The 10,530-nt window shown below is 43.8% G+C and overlaps 1 protein-coding gene across 1 annotated transcript in view; it reads right to left on the bottom strand.

Annotated features, from left to right (window-relative positions):
- The window catches only part of GTF2F2 (general transcription factor IIF subunit 2), a 90,254-nt gene extending 81,051 nt beyond the window's left edge, over window positions 1–9,203 (bottom strand). Inside the window, exons 1-4 of the mRNA XM_048295330.1 lie at window positions 9,032–9,203; window positions 2,620–2,693; window positions 2,104–2,122; window positions 1,119–1,263 (exon numbers count right to left, since the gene is read on the bottom strand). Coding sequence (XP_048151287.1) covers window positions 1,119–1,263; window positions 2,104–2,122; window positions 2,620–2,693; window positions 9,032–9,097 — 304 coding nt within the window. The 5' untranslated portion in view covers window positions 9,098–9,203. The remainder of the gene's footprint in view (window positions 1–1,118; window positions 1,264–2,103; window positions 2,123–2,619; window positions 2,694–9,031) is intronic.
- Between the last annotated feature and the right edge of the window lie 1,327 nt (window positions 9,204–10,530).

Below are 10,530 nucleotides of genomic sequence, written 5' to 3' on the forward strand. Positions count from 1 at the left end.
TGAACCTAAGAATGAGTGAATTTCAGTGTCCTATGACTGCCTTACTGGGGATTGACTGATGTGCAAAGATTAAGTTTTTATTGAGTGTTTTTCCATGGTCAATACAGTGCTTTTTCCTTGGGGATCTTCTGGCATCAAACAGAGTAGCAGCCTTTCTTTCAGCTGGGACATCTCTACAGTCCACTCTTCAGACACCAGTTTTCACACTAGCCATAATTCACTTTGAAATTTGTTGAAATTGGATAAAGAGCTCAAAACATATCTACACATTTAAGCACACGAGTGTCACCTCAGAAACATGGTGCCTGTAAGGAATCTGACTGGAATTTGGCATATTTGTGTCACGTTCCTTTTTAAAAGCAATAAAAAAAGTCAGGCAAGAAAAGCGCAATAAAGTACATTTTTGATTGTACTGTCAACACCAACTAAACACAACTGCAAAAGATTTTAGCCATTTTGCATTTAAATCAGTTTCAGGAAAACTCATTGACTGCATGTTATGCTTGCTAATCTCAAGCAAAAACAATTTTGACAGGGTCTATGCTCATTCAGTGCTTCATTCCAATCATTTCTCATGTCACTAACTACCCTTTCCTCACAGTTATTATATTAACTTCTACTCAGTAGATCCATGGTCCTCAAATAACTTTTTCTAGTTGCTAAAAAATGCAACATTTTTAATTGATTAAATTAAAAAATGGACAGAGGAAAAATCAGCATTCTTATAAAACTATATTCACAGCAGAGACCAATTCAAGGAGAAAAAAACAAATACTAGTTCATAAAAAAAATGCATGGGAACAAAACCCCTTTCTTATTCAGTGAAAACCCTAAAGGAGAATATATACAATGTACTGCGCTCTGTATTGTAGTCCATGTTCCCTCTGTTCTCCGCAGCAGACCCAGAGCTGAAACATCCATTATAACCCTGAAGAACTCAAATCAGCTGCTCAATCACACCAAGTAAACAGGCAGACACAAAAAAATTACAGCAGCGTTATCTATGCAGAAAACAACAAAACAGCCAAAACCTGACTTCTGAGTCTTCTGTCTTTTACAGCATTGAGTTTATTGAAACCAGACATACTGGAATCCTAACAACTTTAATTCTTACTTACCTACTGAAGTTTCTGTGAACACTGTTAAGGTCTGTCCTCCCACACTTTGCAGAAGAAATGGATGTTCCCTTGGTGCACTGACTGAAGCAGGCTTTCCTCCAATATCATTGATGTTTGCAAGCTCTTCATTCAAAGTAAATGACACCTAACAGTCATAATTGCCACAGTGTTACTAAACAGACTCAATTACACTGTTTCACAAGTTGTGGGGAAACAAAAAGAGAGAAAACACAAGTAGCATAGAACATTGCTATTTCAAAAATAAAGAGTGATATAAGAGTCCTTCCACACTGATCTCTCATTGAAATACAGAATTCAAAGCTTTCATGTATGTAATAAAATTTACTCGACTTTTAAAAAGTTGTAAATTACTTCCTCTTGAAGTCAGAGAACAATTTGATTTTACTTATTAAAATATAAGGCATAATAGGTTTTCAGCCATTGCTCAGTATGAGCACTTAAAACTGTTTTACACATCCAGCTGAGTTCCAGAACAAGTGTTGAAGTACCACAACAAGTGTTACTAGCCTGGGACTCACGAATTGCATACAGCCCAGAAGAGGCTTAAACACAGCTCCTTTGCCATGTTCATATTGTATGCTCAATACAGAAGCTAAGGAAGGGGGGACTGGATAACCAGAATCCCTATACACAGGCCACAGCGAGGAACTTGGAGAGGGATACTTCACACCAGCACTGTGTGCTTTTCCTGTGCATCCTCCTTAGCCTTTTGTACTAACACATCTCAAAATGTTTCAAGAGAAGGTCACTACTGCTTTCAGATGGGTAAACAAAGTGAGGGAACAGAGAGACCTGATGCAAATCCCACAGGCATCTATGGGCAGAGCTACTAACAGAATTCTCTCCTCCTCATTCTGTGGTACAACGTTTCACTAGAAGTATAACAAAAAATATATGACATTAGAAACCAACACATTCTAAACAATTTTTAGAATTCAAAACATAAACTGTAGCAATTACTTACTTCTGTTCTTCCTTGATTTCTGAAAAAGAAAATATTTAATATTTAATAAACATATAGATATTTTAAAATATTTCACAAAGTTTCCATAACGTAATTCCCCCAGTTTAGCTTTCCAGATAAAAAAAGCAAATTCAAATTCTAGTTTTGTTATTCATCTTCACTCCTGAGCTGCTCAATTTTTTGTCATGCTGATGCCCAAGAATAAATGGGAAAAGTCAGCATGTGAGAACAGAAGAAGCAAAACAACACATGTAAATAAAAGAAAATTCTGCAGTTAGGTTTCTGTAAACCTACAAAATCAAGCATCATGTAATGGGACAGAGCAACTCCCCAGTATAATTTTGTACTATTTATATTCCTAATCACTACACAAGCAAATACTGTTCATATACCAGAGAAATATGCACACTGTTGGGAAGAAACAGGATTATGTCTTGTAACAGGTGCAACATATTCTTATTTTACTGCAGGTAACATCTAAGAAATGCAACCAGTAAATGTAGAGTAAAGGCTTACTTGACAATCCTTAGTTTTCCCACTTCACCTCTTCCTGAAGCTTTATTCCACTGTTGTGACAAGTATTTGGGGACCTAAGAAGAGACAACAGATTTCAAGAAAAGCAGATTTTAAAATTCTATACAAATTGTGTATGTGTAAATACTTTAAATGCTTTTACCCCAATCACTTCAGAATAAAGTATGAGCTAAATATAGTAGACAATAAAGAGCCATAGATGGTTTTGGCTGGAAGGAGCCTTAAGTCATCTAGTCCAAGCCCCCTGCAATGACAAAGGACATCTGCAACTAGATCAGGCTGCTCAGAGCCCCATCCAACCTGACCTGGAATGTTTCCAAGGATGCCACATCCACAACTTGTCTGGGCAACCTGTGCCAGTGCCTCACCACCCTCATCATAAAACACTTCTTCCTTACATCTAGTCTAAATCCATCCTCCCTTCACTTAAAACCATTACTCCTTGTCCAACTGCTATAGGCCCTGCTAAAAAGTCTGTCCCCATCTTTCTTATCAGCCCCCTTAAGGCACTGGAAGGCATCTATAAGGTCTCCCTGGAGCCTTTTCCTCTCCAGGCTGAGCAGACCCAGCTCTCTTGATCTGGCTTCAGAGAAGAGGTGCTCCAGCTCTCTAATGATCTTCATGGCCTCCTCTGCACCTGCTGCAGCAGGTCCATGTCCTTCTTATGCTGGGGGCCCCAGAGCAGGACACAGCAATCCAGGGAGGGTCTCTCCAGAGAAGCAGAGCAGAGGGACAGAATCCCCACCCTTGACATAATGCCCACACTGTTGCAGCCCTGGACAGAATTGGCTTTCTGGGCTGCAAGTGCACATTGCCAGGTCATATCCAGCCTCTCATCTATCAGCGCTCCCAAGTCCTTGTCCTCAGAGCTGCTCTCAGTCCTTTCCTCCCTCACCTTGCACTGATACTGGGGGATGCCCCAACTCAGGTGCAGCACCTTGTGCTTGGCCTTGTTGAACTTTATGAAGTTAATGTGAGTCCACTTCTTGAGCTGTTATATACATATACATATACATATACATATACATATACAATCTGTTAGGGAGAGCAAAGAGAATAATGTAGCACAAAAACAACACCAACGTAGAGTCTCAAATAACTTCAATTTCAAATACTACTAATCCAATCATAAAAGGGAGAAAAAGATCAGCATCATATTCTTGAACTAAGGAGTCTCAGTATTTTATAGGTAAAACTGTACTTTTAAGTATTTATTAGAAATTATCATTTCTCTGGAAAAAAAACCACATCAACAAACCAATCACAGTGATGAGAAGTTAGGTGATTTCAAATCAGAGACCAAAAAGTGCTGTGAAGGGAAAGCTTAGAGCCTGGGAACTTCAGACATGTTGAGCAGCAGACCACAGCCTACTGCCACCAGATGTTCACTCTTCCAACAGCAGAACCACCCTAGGCAGATCTGCCTCCCATCACTCATTCCCAGCTCTTCACTGCACTGGGCAAAGTCTTTGTGCAGCTGGTCAGTATATATAAAGAGCAGACTGATCTAGCTAGGAGGAATGGGTGACTTCTACATTTTAGCTGTGCTGATTTTGTGTTTAGCAGGTGGAAAAACCAAAGCAGCCCCCCAGCCCATTTTCCCGAACAGCTGCACGAAGCAGTGTTTAGTCCAGGGACAGGAACAAGACCTGCATAATGTGAGGATTAAAAGTTCTGCAGTGATGTTAACTGACCTACACACTAATTCCTTCAGTTCCAAAGGTTGTGGTATCTGCAGCAATGGGTGACCTGGGCTCAAAATGGACAATAAAGGCCTCTGGGAAGCAGCGCACTCTTCAGAACTTTGCAGTTCTTTACTGGCACAGCAAATTTTGTCCTGGCTCACACATTCCCACATCTACTGAAAACATCTGTGCCCACGTAGAAAAACTGTGTGAGGCACAGCCAGTAAGAAAGAGAAATGCACTGAGCTAGGCCTGTTCCAAGAACTTGCTGACAAAGAGCAACCCTCTAACTTCCTAAAGCTCAAATTAAATTAACACTAACTTTGCATTTATCTATTCTTCAAGAATTCCAGAAGATCTCTTGGAACTGGTGCTTCATTATTAGCACTTACCTTTAGACCCACAGCACCCCACATAGTACATGTGGAATAACTGCAAAATCCAGATGTCCTCCAACTGCTCAGACAAACTAAATAGCAGTCCAAGTTCCCATAAAGTTCAGTTTTGGTCAAAAATACCACAAAAGCACCACAGAAAGCCATGAATTGGCACTGTCTATTGATATATATTTTTTCAGTTTTCAAAGTGACAACTTTCTACAGCAGATTCCATGCCAAATCAGATATAGTTTTCTTTTAAAGTCAAGATGAATGCTATGACATGCTTCCACTGACTCAACAGAAGTATTATTATGTGCTTGCACCAAATCTGTATTTATACTGCCAGCTAATAAGGTAGATGCACATTCAGTGTGAGTGGACAAGGAGTGAAGGGCTCTCATGGTGTTAAAATTGCTGACTAGCTATATAATACATTCAGACTGGGAATTCAGTCAGATTAAGAGGTTGCAGATCAATCACACTCTTTTCAGTTGCATGGGAAAGTCTCAAAGAGTGCATTCAATCATCTTTCTGCTGGCCTACCTGCAGTCAAGAGCTATGCAAAGAAAGACAAAGGGTTATGAAGGGCTGTGATCAAAGGATTACTTCCAGCTATCCACAGGTACTTCAGATAAAACCAGGTGCTATTCACAAACCCACATGCTAATGACATAAACAATCAGGAAAGATTAAATAAAGTCTTAAATGCTGTAGACATCCTATTTTGCACCTTTCTTTTAACTTTAGCATTAAAAAATATTAACATAGGGAAAACAGTCAGTTTGCAAAGTCTCAACACTCCTTGAAAGAACACACAGAAAACAGGAGCAATGTGTCTTTACAGGGCAGAATTTTCAAAGATCCCACAGCAGGATTTTGAAAAATACATACCCACAGAAAGAGTGACCTGTGGACAGAGTGCCTGCCCAACTGAAAGGCTACTGAACACAGCCCTTCAGGACAAGTGGCCTTTATTCTGGGATTTGTAGGTAAGAACATTCTTCTCTCCACAAGAGAAAAAACACAGTTTAATCACTAGAACAAATCTGATGCACTACAGAGCATCACTTTAAGACCTCTTCCCACTGCTGTTCTCCTCTTGCTACTCACATCACACAACTGCCCAGGCTGCAGTACACAGGCACCCTGCAGGCAGTGCAGGACACGAGGGCCCTTGCTCCGCTCCTCTTTCAGCTCGGGGACAGCTTCCCACCCACCTTTAGAAGGGAACACACAAGCAGCCCCTATGTGTAACAAACTACTTCCACTTTTCTGCAAGAAATTAAATTAGCTCTTTCCCTACACAGGAATCCATATGCAGTGCACACAACAGAAGTTAAGGCTGATGTCAGGTTCTATGTTTTAACTCTTCTTTGAACGTACAAAAAAATAATTAAATAAAGATATGATCTTTCTAGCTATAGAACAATGCAGCAGATTAAATAAAAAAACCTGACCAACACACAGAGGGAACAAGAAATTAACAATTCTAATGGCTAACACTAAATGGGCTTCACTTTATCACAAGTACAAAACCAAATGTTCTTATTATTTCTCTACCTTAGCTTTCACTGAAAACACAGAAACAAAAATCCAGTTGCTTTCTGGATTTGTACTAGAGCAACTCTCTCTCTTTATGGTACCTCCTTTTACTGCTCATGCTTCTGAAATACTCATCACTACATTTTTTTATTGCCTGTTAAGTAGTCTCTCTGGAATACTTCCTGTGCTAGCACAATGCATGCTAAAAGGAAATCAAATAAGCCAGGTTTTTTATTCCATCAGAACTTAACACTCTCTCCCTCAAAGGAAGCATAAATTCAGCCTCGTTGTCCTAGCTAGTGAAGATAAAAAGTACAGGTACTATGCACTGTCTTGCCTCTGAGTGTGCTGGCAGTCCTGCTAACAGGGGTGGTTGTTTCCACGTTTAAGTCTGAAGGAAATCAAAGGATAAAATCCTGCATATCCCATGTTATGGCCTACCAGTGTTAGCATCTTTTCAATATTTACTTACTATCATTAATATACAAGAAGACAGACATAAGTTCAGAACATGTGATGAAGGACAACATCAACATTTACTTGGAAGAGTAATACTTAAGCTTTCCTTTCAGTCCTGTTTTCTCATTAAACAGAGTGGCACCAAATGTCAGCACACATGTGCTTGAAAATTCCTTGCTTCAGGAAACAGCAAACTAAAGGACAAGCAAGTTCAGTGTCCTGTCTCCAAATGCAGCCAATGGCAGTCACTTCAGGAAGAATGTAGGAAGAAAATGTATTTCCCCAGCATGCTCTTCTAATTCGTAGGATGTTTTAGCAGACATGGGGCATGGCAGCATATTGATTTTTAATCTCTCAGTTCAATTTTCTTGCCTGACTTTGACTAATGGTGTTTGAGCTTCTGTGAAGTTTTGACATTCACAACTTCTTATTGCAAGAAGTTCCAAAATTTAACTACATATTGTGCAAAATGGTACCTGCTTTGCTTGCACTGAGCCCCATCAATGAATTAATCTGACACACTCTAACTCTTGTGTTTGAACTGACCCTTTCCTATCCACCTTTGCCTACCCACTTCTTCCTTACCCACCCATGACATTACTCATTGCTTCAGATCTCTACAAGATTTACAAATTAATCCTCTTGCCCGTCTAAGAGGTAATAATGTATTTAGGAGTTCCCTCCACAGCCATCATTCCTTGTTGCCAAGACCAGACCTGGTGCTCTCCTCTGCACTGCTCCCAGGTCCACTGTACGCTTTCCACAGCAGGGGGGATGAGACCACGGCTACACAGAGCATTTCAGACAGAGGCAACATGATGGTACAATAATATTTTCTCTTTTGTTTTCTGTATCTTTTGTAATCGTGTCCAATGTTGACTCTGCTCATTTGACATGACGTTCTTATAGGGTTATCCCCATGTACTGAAAAAACCCCTCCTGAATGACAACAACCAGCAGAAACCCAGCTGCCGTGTACATATAATTAGGATAGCTTTTCTCTATGCATGCCAGATTAGACCTTTCAACTCTTAATTTCAGCCGCCATTTTATCATCCTGTCACCCAGTGTGTCATGATCTACTTCTGCAGCTTTCTGCTGCCAGCATTCATTGACAGTGCCCTGGATAAGCTACTACAATTAGAGCACTGCACAGTGTTCATTCTGGTTTCGTCACACCAGACACTCAGGTGTCTGTACAGAAGAGGAAGCCAGATGCAGCAACCTGACCACCAAAAATTCTGCACAGCAAAGCAAGTCTGAATCCCCAGTTATATAAGGGCCTCAGTAAGTTTTGGTAGTTGAAGTATGATGGTGTTACACCCCTCTCACCACCCAGGACTGGTATTTGGGTAAAGCCCTGTCCCCACAGGTTTTTTCAAGTCGATAGTCTGAACCTATTCCTAAAGGAGGAAGGGGAGGAAGCAACTGTTTCTCCCACGACAGAATAAATACAGGTCTAGAAAAAGAGGAGCACACCCAGAGGGGACATGCTCCCCCATCGGCTTCAAGTCTCCTCTTTCTGAAACAACGTGTGGTGTTGGCAGCAAAATGTCTTGACAGCAAGACATTCACTCCAGGGAACAGAGCAGCGCCAGCATGTTAGTGGTGGTACCAGACTGGAGTGTGGCCCTGCTCCAAACAGGTTTGATTTGACACCTTTGCTACCTTTTCACAGCCCCTCCACTACAGCTGTATTTCACTAGCACCAAAGGGAGCTGTAATGTAAATGTAAAGACATTGGCGTTCACTTTCCTTGTTGGATGTGGACGGTTTTTTAATCAGGATGTGAATCTGGGCACACTCAAAACATTTCCCAACTCTCAAAGTTTTGGGGAAATAAAAGTTATACTGCCATGTTTGTTGCTTGTCACAAACCACTAGCGAGGACAAGGAGATGTTTTACTGTGAGGGTGGTGAGACATTGGCACAGGCTGCCCAGGGAGGTTGTCGATGCCTCATCCCTGGAAATGTTCAGAGCCAAGCTGGGTAAGGCCTTGAGCAACCTGGTCTAGTGGGAGATGTCCCTGCCCACCGCAAGGGGGTTGGGACTGAATGATCTTTAAGGTTCGTTCCAACCCCTCAACACTGATTCTGTGATACCTCCCGGCAGCCCAACTTTCCCCGCGCTGTCTCCTTTACTCAGGAGGCATGCGGGCCTAGCCCCGCGCTGTCCCCGAGAAGGGGAACAGGCACAGTGGCTGTCCCGGGCCACAGGGCGAGCCTGACGCGGGCACCCCCGGCCTCACGGTGCCCATCCGTGCGGAGGGGCCCAGCTGCCACAGGCCGCGCTGGGCCGGGCCCGGGGGCGCGGCTGCGGCTCCTCACCTTCACCAGCCACATGCCCGTGTTCTGCTTGGCGCCGGTGAGGTCCAGCTCGCCCTTGTCGCTCATGGCGGGGCAGCGGCCGGGCCGGGCCGGGCGGCGGACGAGACGAACAAGCGGCGAGCGCGGCAGCGGAGCACACCCGGCACACGGCGGCCCGTGAGGGACAAACCTCCTCCGCTCGCATTGCACGGCGGGGCGGGCCTTCGCTGCGTCGGCGCCGCAAGTTCGGGTCCCCGCCCCGGCGGGGCCGTGGAAGGGGTGGGGGTCGATGGCGGCCACAGAAAGTTCTGGTATCACAGAATATCCGGGGTTCGAAGGCACTCATAAGGATCGTCGAGTCCAGCTCCCGGCCCTGCACAGGACATCCCCAAGAGTCACACCCTGTGCCTGAGAGTATTGGCCAAATGCTTCTTGGTCTGTCAGGCTGGTGCTGTGACCACTTCCCTGGAGAGCCTGTTCCAGTGCCCAACCACCCTCTGGATGAAGAACCTTTTCCTGATATCCAACCTAAACCTCCCCTGACACAGCTTCAGGCCATTTCCTCGGGTCCTGTCACTGGTCACCACAGAGAGGAGATCAGTGACTGCCCCTCCTCTTCCCCACAAGAAGAAATTGTAACTGCAGTGAGGCGTCTTCAGTCTCCTCCAGGCTGAACAGACCAGGTGGCCGCAGCTGCTCCTCATACGCTTTCCCCTCAAGGCCCTTCACCATCGTCATTGCCCTCCTTAGAACACTCTCTAACAGCTTAATGTCTTTTCTATATTGTGGCACCCAAAACTGCACACAGGACTCAAGGTGAGGCAGCACCAGCACAGACCAGAGCAGGAAGTTATTCCCTCCCTGTACCAGAAGATTTATCCCAGCATGCTGAAGAAAGACAGCAGCATGCAAATGATCCAGGGGAACTGGAGGAGCAACCTGGAGAGAGGAGACTCTACCATGACAGTGCTCTTCTGTGTGGGAGGGAAATAGTGGGTAGAGGAGCAGCTCCCGGGAAAGGGGTCAGAGCATCACAGTATGCACAAAGGCCACGAAAGTGAGGAAAACACAGCTGGTGAATCATTTACTGGGAATAAAAAGTACAGAATTAAGCGTAGCTTTCCAGAAAGGGATCTCACGAGGATGTGTTGGAACAGGCTAGTCCGAAGATAGGATTGCATCTCAGACACTGAAAATGTCATATGTCAGGAGAGAGAAAGCGCCTGCTTTGAGATGGGGGTATTTGTCTTAGAAAAACCTAAGTCCATATTTTATGACTGTCCCTATTCCTGGGGAAATTTTCCCCCTTTGCAGTTTAGCCTTGTTATTTCTCTTCTATCCATGCGGGCACAAGAAAGACATGGACATGCTGGATACACTGGAACAGGTTGCCCAGAGAAGTTGTGGATGCCCCATCCCTGGCAGTGCTCAAGGCCAGGCTGGATGGGGCTCTGAGCAACCTGGTCTAGTGGAAGGTGTCCCTGCCCATGGCAAGGGGGTTGGAACTAGGTGATCTTTAA

The sequence above is a fragment of the Corvus hawaiiensis genome, chromosome 2, assembly GCF_020740725.1.
Source record: "Corvus hawaiiensis isolate bCorHaw1 chromosome 2, bCorHaw1.pri.cur, whole genome shotgun sequence".
Classification (NCBI taxonomy): domain Eukaryota; kingdom Metazoa; phylum Chordata; class Aves; order Passeriformes; family Corvidae; genus Corvus; species Corvus hawaiiensis.